General features: G+C 44.0%; 1 protein-coding gene across 1 annotated transcript in view; it reads right to left on the bottom strand.

The window, feature by feature from the left end:
* ATP2B3 (ATPase plasma membrane Ca2+ transporting 3) overlaps positions 1 to 18,427 on the bottom strand; it is a 633,319-nt gene that overhangs the window by 156,230 nt on the left and 458,662 nt on the right. The window contains exon 10 of the mRNA XM_078664571.1: positions 17,866 to 18,080. Coding sequence (XP_078520697.1) covers positions 17,866 to 18,080 — 215 coding nt within the window. The remainder of the gene's footprint in view (positions 1 to 17,865; positions 18,081 to 18,427) is intronic.

Raw genomic sequence — 18,427 nt, 5'->3', positions numbered from 1 at the left:
TCATCCCAAATGCAAAAATCGGTAATAGCGATTTCGCTATTTTGCGAGGAATTACATTTAAGGAATCTCTATTTGAGATTCCTTAAATGCAATTCATCATCCATTTAAAAATTGCGAATTCTCAATTTCGGCCCGCTATTTACCGCGAGGTCAAACCTCGTGGTAAATAGCGAAAACTTAGAAAAATGCTTTTAAAAGCATTTTTCTAAGTTGCATGTTGCACACACACATGTCCTTTGGACATGTGTGTGCGCAACACCTGTTTCAATTTGCATTTAAGGGGTGCTACAGGGTGTCCGTTGGACACCCCTGGCACCCTTTAAATCGCTATCTAATTTGCGATTAGCAAATTGCTAATCGCAAATAAGGAATGTGTAGGAATCGCATTTCTTTATGCAATTTCTACATGAATCCCGTTTTGCAAGTCCTTAATAGCGATTCGTTATGAATCGCTATTAGGGGCTCGCAAAACGGGAGAATGATGAATCAGGCTGTAAGATTTGCTCTGTTCCGCAGCTCTGTAGCGCCTGCCGTCCCCCTCGAGGGTATCCTGGCGCAGAGCCGTGTGAGTCCAGGCACCTGGGGTCTGGGGGGACCCCTCGAAAAGCTGGGGCTTCATCTTCTTGCGGAGTTCAAGCAGTGAGGAGGGGGCTCTGGTGTGTAGCGGTGGGGGGTCATTCCACGCTTTAAGAGTGACGCAGGAGAAGGCTCGACGGCCAGAGCTGATTTTCTGTCTACGTGGGATGTGTATAAGGAACAGTCTCGATGACCTGAGGTGTCTGTGAAAGGTGTGTGAAAGCAGATGTGATTGTTGAGGTGTGCTGGGCCATCGTTATGTAGCGCCTTGAAACTGTGGGCAAGGAGCTTGAATTGCGCTCATTTGTGAAAGGGGAGCCAGCAGAGCTCCTTCAGGTGTGGTGTGATGTGAGTGCGGCATGGCACATCCTGGCCACAGCGGGCACCGGGCATTACCCCGGTGGGCCGGAAGGGTGGGGGCTGGTTTTGTACCGGCGGGGGCCGGTTTTGTTGCTGGGGGGCAAAATTGGCCCCTGGTCACAAAAGTGCAGCAGAATTCCCGACAGGTTTGTTATCCTGGCGTGTTAAACACTGGTTTTAGGAAACAAATTGGGTCCTGGTTCAGGTGCCTAGAAGACCAGGTGTAGATTCATCATGGTATCCGCAGAATCTACAGCTCCTGTCTACAGTGGGAAGAATCTATCCTCTGAGGGAGTTAGGCCGAAACAGCAGTGTAAATTTCTCACCTTTACTTTATTTGCAAATGGCTGCTTTGAATTTTCTTGAAAATTGGTCTTTTTTTATGAGAGTTTATAAAAGACCACGAATGAGAGCGGTTACTGAAGACATTTTGTTACTGATGAAGGAGAGATTTTCGACCCTACTAGTGATAGCTTTTTTGGACAGGATGTGGCCGGTTGAACCCGGGCACATATCCTGTAAGCCTGGCCGGTTTAATGTGATGGGCAACGGCTCGAGCCATCGATTTCTCCAAGGCCTGTCGTTGGACATTTGCTGCCAAGTATGGAAAGGAAAAGTATTCTTGGTACAACTTTTAGAATGCAAATAGCAGTTTGTTTCAAAGCCTGCTCCTTTCCACCAGTGCTTAATTTGTAAAACAAAAAAAAAGTACCAGGACTCTCGTCAGGAGGTCACTGCAGCTTGCACTGCACATTGCCGTTGCCAGCGCTGCCAATGACAGTAACATCACAACTACGAACCGGCACACTGCTACAAGTGTGACAATTCAGACTATTCCAGGCCCATAAAGCTATAAGAATGGCCTGGGCGGCAGGTAATAGTCAGTTTTAATGCATATTGAATTCATAATTAACCGTTGTGGAAGTCGCCTCTAAATTAGCCAGACAGCGCCACCTTGTGGTAGACTGCCACAAGCTCCGGTTTTGACAATTAAGTGCTGGTGCTGAGCACTGGAAACCACTGGTTCAAATTAAGCACTGGTTTCCACCCTCTTTTGACTTTTGTAGTGTGTTTGGAGGGTGGGTTTGAAGGGCGCCGTCTGTCTGTCTCCTGACTAACAGAAGATGGGGTCTGAGGGGCTACTGAAAGAGTTAACTCGATAGAAAGGCCATCGCTGAGGCTAGAGCTGCCTACCCCCGGTGGCGGGTGGGGTTGGAGGTGGTGGAGGAGGCTCCCCCCCAAATGAAAGGGATCTCCCACCAGTGCCATTTGGCGCTCTGTGGCAGGCCGGTCTCCTGGTCAAGGGTTTCCAACAGCAGAGCCAGCTGAGGCCCCTTCATCTGAAAGGTGAGGTTCCCTCTACTCCAGATGAGTTTGGGGGGCCTTCCTGTCCAGCAAACCTCAATAAGGCTGAAAGAGCCTTTCTGTGAAAGAAGATCATTGTCTCACAAAGAAACAGGGGCATCCAGACCTGGCCACCGCCCTCTGACAGCAGCCTCAAAGAGATGCTTCTCAAGAGGAGACAGGAACACTCCTACACTTTAAGGGGGGGGGGGTTGGAAGTAAACACCTTCTCTGTCCAGAGAAATATCTTTTTGCAGGAAAAGTACGTATGTATCATCTCTATTATAACCACATCATCAACAGCACGATTAGTACGATACACGGTGATAATAATAGTGATTACGAGAAGAGTATTAATATGAATGTTATTAACAGGGGTGGGTGGAATTTGCGTACGCAAAGCTCCGCAAAATGGTAAAAAATCCCTGCGAGCACGCAAAAGTTCAGCGAACACACAGAATTGCTTATTCCACCCGTTCGCGATGCTTTTTTCCTGTTCGCGAATGCTGTTTGCGTGCTGGGGGGAAATATCTCGAGAACACGCATTTTGAAAGTGCGAACAAGCAAAAAATTCCGCAAAACCACGGATTGCAGAATTTTTGGCAATTCTGCGTTCTCTGCAGAACGCAAAATTCCGCAAATTCCGCAAGCAGAACGGAATTTACTGCCCAGGCCTAGTATTACGCCCACTGAGATTAACAGTACTATTGAACAGCACCAATCGTAACATTATCAACAATGAAAAAATCTGTAATCATAAAGATGACACAACTGCTGATGCTTGTAGATGTTGTAATAAATAATACTAATATAATAATACTTATGGGGTTGATTCCCAAACTCATTTCTGAGAATGGGAAGTAGTACTACAGCAATAATCTTTGATGTACTTACATGACTGAGTATAGGAGTTAGCGTTACACCAGTACTCTTTTATGTACTTACATGACTGAGTATAGGAAGTAGTATTACAGCAATACGCTTTTATGTACTTTAATGATGTGTATAGGAAGTTGTATTACAGCAATACGCTTTTATGTACTTTAATGACATGTATAAGAAGTAGTATTACAGCAATACACTTTTATGTACTTTAATGACATGTATAGGAAGTAGTATTACAGCAATACGCTTTTATGTACTTTAATGACATGTATAAGAAGTAGTATTACAGCAATACACTTTTATGTACTTTAATGACATGTATAGGAAGTAGTATTACAGCAATACGCTTTTATGTACTTTAATGACATGTATAGGAAGTAGTATTACAGCAACACGCTTTTATGTACTTTAATGATGTGTATAGGAAGTAGTATTACAGCAGTGCTCTTTTATGTAATCCCATGGCTTTCTGTATGGCAACTAGTACTATAGCATTATTCTTTTACATACTCTTACATGACTGAGTGCATAATGTGGCACTGCATGACTGCATATAGGAAGAATTATTACAGGAGTATTCTTTCATGTCCTTAAAGGATTAGAATGGGGAGTAGTACTACAGCAGTACTATTGTATGTACTTACATGACTGAGTATAAGAAGTAGTATTACAGCAGTACTCATTTATGTCCTAATATGGGTTTCAGTATGGGAACTAATACTATAGGATTATTCTTTTACATACTATTACATGACTGAGTGCAGGAAGTAGTACTAGATGACTGAGTATAGGAAGTAGTATAACAGCAGTACTCTTTTATGTACTTATTGGGCTTTCAGTACAATAAATAATACTGTATGATTGTTATTTTACATACTCTTACATGAGTGAGTGCAGGAAGCAGTACTGCTTGACTGAGTATAGAAAGTAGTATTACAGCTGCACTACTTTATGTACCTACAGAACTGAGTATAGGAAGCAGTACTACAGCAGTGCTCTTTATATACTTACATAACCGAGCAAAGGAAGTTGTACTACAGTAGTACTTGTTTATGTACTTAAATGACTGAGTGTAGTAAGTAGTAATACACCAGACTCTTTTTTGTACTTATATGGCTTTCAGTACAAGAACTAATACTGTTGTATTGTTCTTTTGCATGCTCTTATATGACTGTGTAAGTAAGTAAGTAAGTAAGAAAATATTTTATTTGTATATGATTAATTAAAATCTTTACAAAATTGTAAAACGTCCAATAATTGTTGTTACTTAAACATAACAAAATTAGGATGCATAATATTACAGTATTGTAAACAGTTTTATGATTACCCTCGAGGGATTTAAAAAGTTCATCTAGCGTGGTTAAGTCTATTTCCTATTATGTCAAAGAACTTCACAACTTGACAGTTCAACTTAATGTCGCTAGTAGAGAAGCACAGTTTGACTGCCTGTCTACAGGTCTACACTTTTATGTACTTTAATGATGTGTATAGGAAGTAGTATTACAGCAGTGCTCTTTTATGTAATCCCATGGCTTTCTGTATGGCAACTAGTACTATAGTATTATTCTTTTACATACTCTTACATGACTGAGTGCATAATGTGGCACTGCATGACTGCATATAGGAAGAATTATTACAGGAGTATTCTTTCATGTCCTTAAAGGATTAGAATGGGGAGTAGTACTACAGCAGTACTATTGTATGTACTTACATGACTGGGTATAAGAAGTGGTATTACAGCAGTACTCATTTATGTCCTAATATGGGTTTCAGTATGGGAACTAATACTATAGGATTATTCTTTTACATACTATTACATGACTGAGTGCAGGAAGTAGTACTACATGACTGAGTATAGGAAGTAGTATAACAGCAGTACTCTTTTATGTACTTATTGGGCTTTCAGTACACTAAATAATACTGTATGATTGTTATTTTACATACTCTTACATGAGTGAGTGCAGGAAGCAGTACTGCTTGACTGAGTATAGAAAGTAGTATTACAGCTGCACTACTTTATGTACCTACAGAACTGAGTATAGGAAGCAGTACTACAGCAGTGCTCTTTATATACTTACATAACCGAGCATAGGAAGTAGTACTACAGTAGTACTTGTTTATGTACTTAAATGACTGAGTGTAGTAAGTAGTAATACACCAGACTCTTTTTTGTACTTATATGGCTTTCAGTACAAGAACTAATACTGTTGTATTGTTCTTTTGCATGCTCTTATATGACTGAGTAGAGGAAGTATTACTGCATACCTGAGTAAAGAAAGTAGTATTACAGCTGTACTCTTTTATGTACTTACAGGACTGAGTTTAGGAAGCAGCGCTACAGCAGTACTCTTTTATATACTTGCATAACTTAGAATAGGAAGTAGTATTACAGCAGTACTCTTATGTGCTTACATGACTGAGTACAGGAAGTAGTATTACAGCAGTACTATTTTATGTACTTACATGACTGAGTATAAGAAGTAGTATTACAGCAGTATTCATGTATGCATGTATATGGCTTTCTGTACAGGAACTAATACTATAGGATTATTTGTTTACATGCTCTTACATGACTGAGTAGAGGAAGTAGTACTGCATACCTGGGTGTAGAAAGTAGTATTACAGCTGTACTCTTTTATGTACTTACAGGACTGAGTATAGGAAGCAGTGCTACATCAGTACTCTTTTATATACTTACATGACTGAGTATAAGAAGTAATATTACAGCAGTGTTCATTTATGCACGTATATGGCTTTCTGTACAGGAACTAATACTATAGGGTTATTTGTTTACATACTCTTATATGACTGAGTGCAGGAATTAGAACTACATGTCTGAGTATAGGGAATAGTATAACAGCAGTACTCTTTTATGTACGTACATGACTGAGAATAGGAAGTAGTATTACCACAGTACTCTTTTAGGTACTTACAGGACTGAGTATAGGAAGTAGTACTACAGAAGTACTCTTTCATGTACTTACATGACTGAGTATTGGAAGTAGTATTTAAACAGTACTCTTTTATGTACTTACAGGACTGGGTTATGAGAAGTAGTATTACAGCAGTACTCTTTTATATACTTACAGGACTGTCTAAATGTATTAGTATTACAGCAGTACACTTTTAGGTACTTACATGGCTTTCCATAAGGGAACCAGTGCTATAGGAGTATTCCATTACATACCCTTACATGACTGAATGCAGGACATAGTACTACAAGACTCACACTTTTCAGTACAGGAAGTAGTACTAGAGGTGTACTCTTTTATGTACTCTTACATGCTTTCAGTACAGAAAGCAGTACTACAGGTGCACACTTCTGTGCACTCTTACACTTTTCAGTATGGGAAGCAGTACTAGAGGAGTACTCTTGCAGGTACTCTTACATACTTTTCAGTACAGAACGTAGTACTAGAGGTGTACTCTTTTATGTACTCTTACATGCTTTCAGTACAGAAAGCAGTACTACAAGTGCACTCTCCTGTGCACTCTTACACTTTTCAGTATGGGAAGCAGTACTAGAGGAGTACTCTTGCAGGTACTCTTACATGCCTTTCAGTAGGGGAAGTAGTATAAGAGAAGTACTCTTTTATGCACTCTTACATGCCTTTCCATAGAGGAAAGTGGTACTAGAGGAGTACTCTAATAGTTACTCTACATGCCTTTTAGTATGGGAAGTAGAATTACAAGAGCACTATTTTATGTACTCTTTAATACCTTCCAGTATGACAAGTAGTGCTTTCAGTACAGGAAGCAGCACTAGAGGAATACTATTGTAGGCACTCTTACATGCCTTTTAATATGGGAAGTAGTACTACAAGAGTACTCTTGTATGTACTCTTACATTCATTTCAGTACAGGCAGCAATACTAGAGGAGTACTCTTGTAGGTACTGTTACATGCCTTTCAGTAGGGGAAGTATTATTATAGGAGCACTCTTTTATGTACTCTTACATTCCTTTCAGTATGAGAAGTAGTACTAGAAGAGTACTTGTGTAGGTACTTTTACATGCCTTTGAGTACGAGCGGCCGATCTAGAGGAGTACTCTTGTAGGTACTCTTACATGCCTTTGAGTATAGGCAGTACTGCACAATTATTTGCACATTATTTCAAGGCACAATGAGCAAAACAATTGCCCTTGCAAAACCACTCTTTCAGTTTGATTTTGATCATCAACTTTTTCAAATATATTCAAAAACACTTTTTCATTCGTTGGTATCTTTTTGTAAGAACTATTCAAAACTACAACCTCACATCTACAAAATCGCTAACAATTCTCTTTTTTTGTGACAGACTCATACATTTGACCATTGCTTTGCTTAGGCCAATCTGTATTGTTTCAGTTTTGAAACTGAGGATTAAGTTTGAGTAGGCAGATGGCCTTGCATTATAAATAATGTTTGGTGGTGTATGTAATATCTAATTAAAAGTGTGTTCACTGGAAAAAGGGTTGTGTTAGGTTACCCCACGGTGGGCACCTTTGTATGCTTGTTGTGTGATTGTACGATGGATGTGAGGAACAGTATGTTAAATGTATGAGTCTGTCACGGTATATATGTTGTGAATATAGTGTACATTTCAGAGAGTGAATGTGTGGTTCAATTCTAAATGGGGCTCCAAAAAAACAAAAAAAAAAGAATAGTTAGCGATTTTGTAGATTCGATGTTGTAGTTTTGAATAGTTCTTACAAAAAGATACCAAAGAATGAAAAAGTGATTTTGAATATATTTGAAAAAGTTGATGATTAAAATCAAACTGAAAGAGTGGTTTTGCAAGGGCAATTGTTTTGTTCATTGTGCCTTGAATTAATGTGCAAATAATTGTGCAGTACTGGCAATTGGTTTCGTTTATTGATATTGTGGCGCTGCCTTACTGCGCTTTAGCCAAACCCTTGTTGTTTTCTCCTTTGAGTATAGGCAGCAATACTAGAAGAGTACCGGTACTCTTACATGCCTTTCAGTACAGGAAGTCATACTAAAGGAGTACTCTTGTAGTTACTCTTAAGTGGCTTTCAGTACAGGAAGTAGTACTAGAGGAGTGCTCTTGTAGGTACTCTTACATGCCTTTCAGTACGGAAAGTAGTACTAGAACAATGCTCTTTAATGTTCTCTTACATGCCTTTCAGTATGGGAATTAGCACTAATGGTGTACTCTTTTATATACTCGTACACACCTTTCGGTACGGGGAGTTGTGCTGTAAGAGTACTCTTTTAAGTACTCTTACATGCCTTTCAGTAGGGGAAGTGGTACAAGAGAAGTACTCTTTTATGCACTCTTACATGCCTTTCCGTAGAGGGAAGTGGTACTAGAGGAGTACTCTGGTAGTTACTTTACATGCCTTTTAGTATGGGAAGTAGAACTACAAGAGCACTATTTGATGTACTCTTTCATACCTTCCAGTATGACAAGTGGTGCTTTCAGTACAGGAAGTAGTACTAGAGGAGTACTCTTGTAGGCGCTCTTTCAGTACAGGAAGCAGCACTAGAGCAGTACTCTTGTAGGTACTGTTAAATGCCTTATAGTAGGGGAAGTATTATTAGAGGAGTACTCTTTTATGTACTCTTACATTCCTTTCAGTATAAGAAGTAGTACTAGAGGAGTACTCTTGTAGGCGCTCTTTCACGCCTTTCAGTACAGAAAGCAGCACTAGTGGAGTACTCTTTTATGAACTCTTACATTCCTTTCGGTATGAGAAGTAGTACTAGAAGAGTACTCATGTAGGCACTTTTACATGCCTTTGAGTACGAGCAGCCGGCCTAGATGAGTACTCTTGTAGGTACTCTTACATGCCTTTGAGTATAGGCAGCAGTACTGGAGGAGTACTGTTATAGGTATTGTTGGTGGATGTCTTGTTCTGTGGGTGGTCATCCTTTTACTGTGGGTGGGCATCCTTGTTCTGTGGTGGGTGTCCTTGTACTGTGGGTGGGTGTCCTTGTACTGTGGGTGGGTGTCCTTGTACTGTGGGTGGGTGTACTTGTTCTGTGGGTGGGCGTCCTTGTTCTGTGGGTGGGTGTACTTGTGCTGCGGGTGGTGTCCTTGTACTGTGGGTGAGTGTCCTTGTTCTGTGGGTGGGCATCCTTGTTCTGTGGGTGGGTGTACTTGTTCTGTGGGTGGGCGTCCTTGTACTGTGGGTGGGTGTCCTTGTACTGTGGGTGGGTGTCCTTGTTCTGTGGGTGGGTGTCCTTGTACTGTGGGTGGGTGTCCTTGTTCCGTGGGTGGGCGTCCTTGTTCTGTGGGTGGGTGTACTTGTGCTGTGGGTGGTGTCCTTGTACTGTGGGTGGGCACCCTTGTTCTGTGGTGGGTGTCCTTGTGCTGTGAGAGGGTGTCCTTGTACTGTGGTGGGCGTCCTTGTTCTGTGGGTGGGCGTCATTGTATTGTTGGTGGATGTCTTGTACTGTGGTAGGTGTCCTTGTTCTGTGGGTGGATGTCTTATTCTGTGGGTGGATGTCCTTGTACTGTGGGTGGTCATCGTTTTACTGTGGGTGGGTGTCCTTGTTCTGTGCGTGGGCATCCTTGTATTGTTGGTGGATGTCTTGTACTGGGGTAGGTGTCCTTGTTCTGTGGGTGGATGTCTTGTTCTGTGGGTGGGTGTCCTTGTTCTGTGGGTGGGTGTCCTTGTACTGTGGGTAGATGTCTTGTACTGCGGGTGGGTGTCCTTGTACTGTGGGTGGGTGTCCTTGTGCTGTGGTGGGTGTCCTTGTGCTGTGGTGGGTGTCCTTGTTCTGTGGGTGGGTGTCCTTGTACTGTGGGTGGGTATCCTTGTTCTGTGGGTGGGTGTCCTTGTTCTGTGGGTGGACATCCTTGTACTGTGGGTGGGCATTCTTGTTCTGTGGGTGGGTATCCTTGTGCTTTGGTGGGTGTCCTTGTACTGTGGGTAGGTGTCCTTGTACTGTGGGTGGATGTCTTGTACTGTGGGTGGGTGTCCTTCTACTGTGGGTGGATGTCTTGTACTGTGGGTGGGTGTCCTTGTTCTGTGGGTGGATGTCTTGTACTGTGGGTGGGTGTCCTTGTTCTGTGGGTGGGTGTCCTTGTGCTTTGGTGGGTGTCCTTGTACTGTGGGTAGGTGTCCTTGTTCTGTGGGTGGATGTCTTGTACTGTGGGTGGATGTCTTGTACTGTGGGTGGATGTCTTGTTCTGTGGGTGGGCTGGGTACTGCTTTGGTAACACCCATGGTTTATAAATCTATAACACTCTTAATCGCCAGCTGTTAAAGACTGCATGGTGTATTGATTTTTGCTTCCTTTTTCCCTTTTTTGGATTATTTTGTAGCACAAGAACATCAGTAACATTTTGATATATAAAAAGAGCTGCAGTTTTTAGCCCACCCCCCTGGACTCTGTTCTGCAGTCCACGGAGGCATGAACGGCCGGACCACAGGCGGTTCCATGTGTTTGGGAACAAAAACGCCCTTTTCTATCACCTGCCTGTGGAGAGCAATTTGTGCTTTTTTTAACTAAATTTCAGTTTGCAGCGGACTTTAAAAAAAGGCGTATATCAAAAGTTGTTCTTTTCTAAGAAACAATCTGCCCCCCACTAGTGCCAGGCCGCTACCATGGCAGCTTCAGGCTGCTTTAAACAGAGGAAGAGAGAAACAGCATTACCTGGACTAGGCACGTAGCATATGTTATGTCATGTTATATCTAATTTATACAGCGCACGGCTACTCGAAAGTGTCCCGGAGTGTTAGAAGGGGCGATCCCCGCGGAGGCCAGAATATGAACCTGACCACCCTGTGACCCACCTCTCCGAGGAACATGGCGACCACTGGCGGGAGATCCCTCAGGGAGAGGATCTCGAATCTAGGATCGCACGCGCTGAGCTAGCACCACACGACAAAGGGACACCACACCGTAGGGTTCAAGAGAACGTATTCTTTATATCTCAAGCAAGATGGATCTTTATGATCCGCAGATTCTTATGTACAAGCAGAGCAACGGCTCAAAGAGTCTCTTAGGGGTTAGGGTAGCGGGACAGTCTTAAGGTTCAAAGTCAATGCGGGTGCGTATCCGGCGCACAGCTCTCAATCCTCGAGCCGGGGGATACGGGTAGATCTTGGGTCCAGCCGGACCAGGATAGTCTCTGAGCCGCGATCGAATCAGCAGTGCTCGAGCAAGGATGAGGCAGTTCTTATGGTCTTTAGGGAGCCGCGATCGAATCAGCAGGGCTCAGGAGTTCTCAAGGTTGCAAGGGAGCCGCGACGATGTCAGCAGGGCTCAGATGGATTCGGGCAGAAGTCCTACTCCGCCGGGTAGGAGCCGCGACGAGGTCAGCAGGGCTCAGATGATTTCGTGCAGAAGTCCTTCTCTGCCAGGGAGGAGCCGCGACGACGTCAACAGGGCTCTCGTAGTTCCAGGATACAACTAACTTTATCATCCCAGAGCAACCCTTTATATAGGACTGCTCCCCTTTGATGTCCGGAGTCCTTGCAGGCGGAGGTCTTAGCACCTGGGGGCCGGTTGTTGGGGGTTCCTCCTAGGTGGCCCCTTTCATTTATTTATTTATTTATTATAGAGTTTTGTATAGCGCGAACAAGACCCGTGGGTATCAGAGCGCTTAACATAGAGTGGGTGAAAGCATAACATATATATTAACAGTTAAAAAGAATCACAGATATGAGGTAGATGAAATGCAATCATTCTTGACACATGTGCCATTGTTGATAAAAGTGAGTTGCAGCTCCAATTGTATCAAAAGCAAAGTATATACACATAGGTGAGGTAGATAGTTATAAGTCCCTGAGGGATGAGGTTATAAGGTCATTTAAAGATAACGTTTAGAGACAAATTTATGGACCGTTTCATATCCTAGAATTAGCAAATCTTTATAATACTGATTATTCTTCGCCTTCCTGATGTCATAAATGTTCTGAAGTAAAGCAGCAATAGTTCAGGGCAGTGATCAATGTTCTTCTCTATTTATTGTATTTGTTAATCAGAAGGCTCTTCACTTCCCGCTTGAATGTTGCCACATTTTTGATCTTCCGAATGGTTGGAGGGAGTGAGTTCCAGATTCTGGGGGCAGCTCCTGAGAATGCTCTGTCATAGGTTTTTTTCTTTCTGAAGATGGCTGGTCGTAATAGCAACTCCTCAGCGCTTCTAGCTGGTCGGTTACCTCCAGACAGCTGAATTTTCTTGGCTAGGTATCCTGGGGTGTTGTAGTGGAGCACTTTATGTGTGATACATGCTATCTTCATTTGGATTCTGGCTTCGTAAGGTAGCCAGTGTAAAGCTTTCAAGTGTGGGGATATATGATCATATTTCCTAGATCCGGTGATAAGTCTTGCCGCGGCGTTGAGGCAGGCTTTTAGTGGGGCTGTGGACGTTTTAGGTAGGCCAGCTAAGGTGGTGCAGCCATATTCAATCCTAGAGATAACCAAGGATTGGATTGCCAGTTTGAGATCCGGCTCTGAGATGAATGGTTTCAGTTTTCTTAAGTAGTTCAGGTGGAAGCGGGCATTTTTAGCCATTGAGTTAATGTGGGCTTTCATGTCCAGATTCTCGTCTAGAGTGATTCCAAGCGATTTAGCTGAGTTGACTAGGGTTGGGGTGCAGTTGAGCGCAGTCACGAGTTTCGTCCATTCCTTTATTTCCGCCTGGCTCCTTGGTGGTGAGATTAGTAGGAACTCTGTTTTGTGAGCATTTAGTTTCAGATGATTATTAGTTAGCCATTGTAGTGCCATTTTTAATGTCTCGTTCATTAGTTCAATGTCTTTTAGGGATGCGATCTTTATGTATATCTGCGTGTCATCCGCATACATGTGATATGATATCTGTGATTTTTGGAGAATTTCTGTAAGTGGTTCGACGTATAGGTTAAACAGATCTGGGGATAACGTCGATCCTTGAGGGACTCCTATTGAGATAGGGCATGGAGATGAGATAGATTCGTTGACCCGGAATCGCTGTGTTCTGTTTTGTAAAAAGGAGTTGAACCAGTTCAGTACAATTCCCGACAATCCCATCCTGTCCTGCAGCCTGGTCAGTAGTGCTTCGTGGTTTACCATGTCAAACGCCGACGACAGGTCAAGGAGAATCAGTAGGCATGCTTGATTTTGGTCAAGTGCTTGTATCGCATCATCAACAATATGGAGAATCGCTGTTTCCGTGCTATGTCCTGTTCTGAATCCTGACTGGCATTCGTCAAGCAAGGAGAACTTGGTGATGTGTTGGCTGAGTTGGTTCTGGACGCATTTCTCAATTAACTTGGCTAGTACAGGGATATCGGTCACTGGGCGAAAGTTGTTTGGATCTGAGGTGTCCGCTGAGGGTTTTTTGATTATGGGTGCGACTTGACCTGTTTTTAGGCAGTCAGGGAGGATCCCTTGTGATAGAGAAGCATTTATTATTTCGGTCCATATTGGAACTAAAACGTGGTTGATTTCTCTTAAGCACTTTGCCGGAAGTGGGTCTTGATAGTGATTGTTTGGTTTGATTTCTGAGAGCGTCTTGGCGATCATGTGCTGGTCGTACAGTTCGAATGTATCCCAGCTTGCCTTGTTTTTTGCATTAGTACACTCCGTTGAAGAGACGGTATCGTTCGAATGCAGTCGTTCGATGGGAAGGTTCGCCACGGCGTTTTTGAGCTCTGCTTCTAGCGATTTAGCCTTCTCTGTGAAAAATGTGGAAAAGTCATCGCAGTTTAGGGATGTTTTTGTGTTCTCTTGACCGGTTTTGGCTAATTTGTTCGATTGTTGCTTTAGTATTTCAAAGAGTTTTCGTGGCCTGTTTTTGGCATTGTCTAGTTCAGATCTTATGAACTCCTTTTTTGAATTGATGATCTTTTTGTTATATTGGCTTCTGATTATTCTGAGGGCTTTCAGCTCAGGGGATGAAGGGTGTTGTCTCCATTTTCTTTCGGCCATCCTCAATTTGCGCCTTTCTTCATTTAGTGTCTCATTAAACCATGGATTTTTTGTCTTCTCCGTGACTCTTTTCAGTTTTAATGGCATGGTGTGATTGACGATATTTTCCACCGCAGTTATGTAATGATCTGTCAGCTCATTGACATTATTCATGTTGTTCGGTGGCTTTATGTCCCTTTCACAGCTTTCAACCAATAGCTCCATATTTGCTTTTTTTGTGTCCCGCATCCATTTTTTGGACTGGAAGGGTTGTCTGGTCCTGCCTTTTTCCACTATGGGTATCCCAAATATTATAGCATGATGGTCAGACCAGTCGCATGGGGTTATGGAGAGGATAGTTGTATCTTTGTTCCTTGAAATAATCCAGTCTAATGTCGCTCCTTTCGAGTGTGTGGGTTGTGTGCACGCTTGGGTGAGGTTTAGTTCGACGAGGAAATCTTTAAGCGTGTTGACCAGTTTATCATTGTCGTCCTCCCAGTGTAAGTTGAAATCGCCTAGAAATATGTTTTTGGTTTCGCTGTTAGAGTTGGCCGTTATGATCTCCATTAACTCCTCTGTGAACTTTGCGTTATCCCCTGGTGGGTGGTAAAACGTATGCATGTTGCATCTTTGATTGTTAGTATATTTTATATTAAGACCCAGGTATTCGCTTGCTTCTAGAGGGTCTGCTTGAATTTGTTTGACCTCAATATCTGATCGATAAATGCAAGCTATACCTCCCCCTACCTTTTTAGGTCTATCCAGTCTCAAGATGTTATACTGAGGTGGTACTAAGAGGTCCAAGGTTGGGGATGAAGATTCCGTAAGCCATGTTTCTGTGAGGACTGCCAGAGCAATGTCCTTGTTAATGATGAGGTCCGCTAAGTCCGATGCATGTTTGGTAGCCGACCGACAATTGAGTAGAAGACATGTCAGAGGATTTTCTTTGTTACTAAGGTCCATATTTTCGGATTCAGTTGTTGTTAGCTGTATGTGTTGTAAATTGTGAGGGTTAGATGCTCTATCCTTCTTTCTCGATGTTCTGTTGTAGTCGAGTGGTACTGTTTCAATTCTTTCCTCTTCCATGTGGTTCAGTGGTTCATATGTTCGGATTAGTGCCAGAGTTTCCTCCTTTGACAGAGATTTTATCCTGTCTGGACGGTTGTCTCTATTTTTTGCAAGCATGGTTTCAAGTTGGGTCTGGAGGGATCCTAGACACACAGCAGGCTTGGAGCCGGCCTTCAGGGAGGCCGGAGGGGCGATCGAAACTCATCTCTCGAGGGGAGGTGGAAGGTGTGATCGGGCTACTCCTCCCTCTCTCGCTCACGGGGAGCTCTCTAGCCCCCAGCTGGGTATGGCGCGTCTAGGGCCGAGGTCGGGCTGGGGCCGGGGCGGCCATCTTAGGTGCAGGGACATGGGCATCGGCCTCGGGTACCAGGAAGATGGAGGGTGAGGACGGGGAAACCCAGTGTCGGGGATGTGGTTCATGGGGGGAATGGTTCTGGTGAATCAGGGTCATTGGGGTTTGCACGGGTCAGGAGGGGTCACTGCGGGTCAGGGAGGACCACGCCACGAGGCCGGGTCCAAAACGGAGATATCAAAATGTAAAGTAGTATCAATGAGATGAGCAGAGGCGGGTGTAGGCAGCAGGGCTGTAGGCATCCGCCCAGCAGTTTCTGCACCACCTAGAGGCCGCGGTTCTACTTGCAAACTGTGTGCAGTGCAGCAGGGTTGCACTGCGCACCCTGCTTTACATTGTGGGCCAGATGTATGATAATCAGCGTTTGGAATTTGCATTGTTTTGCGACTTGCAAATTGCGAATCACAAACACTAATGTGCCACAGTGTCTGAGACACTGTTTGCAATTCCCAAATGGGTCGCAAAGGACCTTCCTCGTTAATATTCATGAGGCCGGTTGCATTTTGCGACCCAATGGAAATGGCTGACACTCAGAGGGACGGTGGCCTGCTGCGGTCATCAGACCACCATGTCTGTGACTGCTTTTTCAATAAAGCAGTTTTTTTTAAAAATGCATCCTGTTTTTCCTAAAGGAAACCAGGATGCATTTCAAAAATAGAAACAAAATGTTTCAGTTTCATTTTTTAAGAGCAGGCAGTGGCCCGTGGGATCACTGCCTGCTCTTAAAAACATGTTAGCTGATAATCACAAAGGGGAAGGTGTCCCTAGGGACCCCTTCCCTGTTGCAACTGGCTTACAACCAATTTGAAATAGGTAGTAAATGCAATTGTTTTGTGAGTACATTTGTAGTTGCAAAACAATCTTACATCCCTGTGCGATTCACTATTACAAAGGGACGCCCTTCCCACGGCCCTTCTTAATAGTGACTCGCAAAACCTATTTTGCGAATCGGTAACAGGTTAATGACTCGCAAAATAGGTTTAGTACATCCTGTTTAGCGGTCGTAAACGGTCCCATTTCCCATTTGCGACCACTAACAACGGTCGTACATCCGGCATTTCAAGCTTGTAATGAATGTTCAAAAAGCGCCGCGGCCTGCTCTTCGCTCTGATATTCTGATGGTAATGTTAGGTGAGTAAAGTATCCAGCCCCTGAATATTATGGGGGACGCATTTACAAGCCCCCCCAACACCTATTTGATGTTTCTGTGTTTTTGTTAATTTTCAAGCAAATTGTAATCATTGGTTCTCTTCATAGGTTTTAGTAGAAGAGGCAGCAAACGCTTGGGCGGATCCTTCCCAATTTAAGATTGTGCCTATGCTAAATATGTTCCATTGAGAGCGGAAGAGGGCGTGGCCTCGTTGGCCTGAGGGATGTCCTAATGCAAATGAGGGACTCTCTGCACGCGCTGTATTTGTGCTTTCTAATTGACAACAAGCTGTCGTGTAAGGCCCAAATCAACAAAGTCACCTCCGCATGCTTTCGCAAATTGCGTATGATTAAAAAAATCTTTCCTTATCTCCCCATGGATTCTCGGAGGACGATCATCCGTGCCCTCATCACGTCCCACCTGGACTATTCCAACAGCCTATACGTGGGAGCTCCAGCCGATCTTATCTACCGGTTGCAGATCGTACAGAACGCGGCCGCTAGGCTGATTTGCAACATCCCCTACCGCCGTTCAATAACCCCGCATCTAAAGAAACTCCACTGGCTCCCTGTATCCTCCCGCATCCAGTTTAAAGCCCTGGTCTTATCCTTCAGGGCACTGAACGGCAGGGGACCAGGGTATCTCAGACGAAGGCTGAAGCTGGTGCACTCATCTCGAACTCTTAGATCCAACCACCTCCGCGTGCTGCTCCCCACCCCCTCCGTTTCCAATGCTCCAGAAAAAGGGGGTAGAGCTTTTGCAGCGGTCACGGCCAAGCTCTGGAACAGTCTACCACTAAGTCTCCGGCTTATCGAATCGGAACCTCTGTTCAGGCGCAGCTTGAAGACATGGCTGTTTTCCAACCTCTAGCCCTCTTGTGGTCTTTTCTGTTCTGCTGTCTCCAGTGCCGGGACACCCCCGTCGGGGGAAGCCGCGGGATTAACAAATTTCAATAATAATAGTAATAATAATATTATAGATGGCGGCACAGAGGTAAAGAGACTCAGGTGCGCTGACTGTGTGCCATACAGAGGTGGTGCACCAAGAGGGCACCACTTCAAGAAGGAAAGGGTGTCCCAGGGACCTCTCTGGTATTTCCCATACAGGTGGCTGCAGTCACACACTACATTAGCCTGCAGCAAGCTCCGCCTCCTTTAAAATGGAGGCCGGGTGTCCACCTGTTTGTGAAAGGTGGACAAGCAGCTTCAAACAGCCAGTTCATCTTTCACTGATGACTCGCGCTTGCACTCGCGCTCGCACCTGCGCTCGCGCCGGCATCCACTCACCTTCACCGAGTAAGCCAGAGAGATGGTGACAGCCAGGGGCAGACCCTCGGGCACAGCCACCACCAGCACAGTGACCCCGATGATGAAGAACTTGACAAAGTACTGCACGTAGACAGGGGTACACTTCGCCAGCCAGACTTGCCCATCCACCACGAAGGTCTCGATCACGAAGTACAGCACCAGGATGATCACCGTGATGGCCGACATGACCAGACCTGTAGCCACAAGGACAGAGTGAGTGAAGAAACTAGGAGAGAGCAGTGTACAAAGGGCATAACAAGGAGGAACAAACAGCCAAGCCAGTACTACAAATGCAGAGTCTGCCACAAGTCTTACCCCGGAGACACATGTTGCCCATCCCTTTATTGCTCTTTCTGTACCTATTGGTCAATAAAGTCACACAGTGGGTTAATGCACCTGCTGCAGAGGTCCATATAGAAACTGCAACTCACCGGTTAAAATCCTGGCTAACATCCCCATGCTCACCCTTCCGAGGAAGGTAAAATAAGTCTCAATAAGATGTGTAAGGAAAGCACCTACTGCGTAGTTGTTAATCAGCTTG

This window comes from Lissotriton helveticus, chromosome 10, assembly GCF_964261635.1.
Source record: "Lissotriton helveticus chromosome 10, aLisHel1.1, whole genome shotgun sequence".
NCBI classification, from domain to species: Eukaryota; Metazoa; Chordata; class Amphibia; order Caudata; family Salamandridae; genus Lissotriton; species Lissotriton helveticus.
The sequence above is the reverse complement of the archived record's forward strand: the minus strand, read 5'-3'. Positions and strand labels throughout refer to the sequence as shown.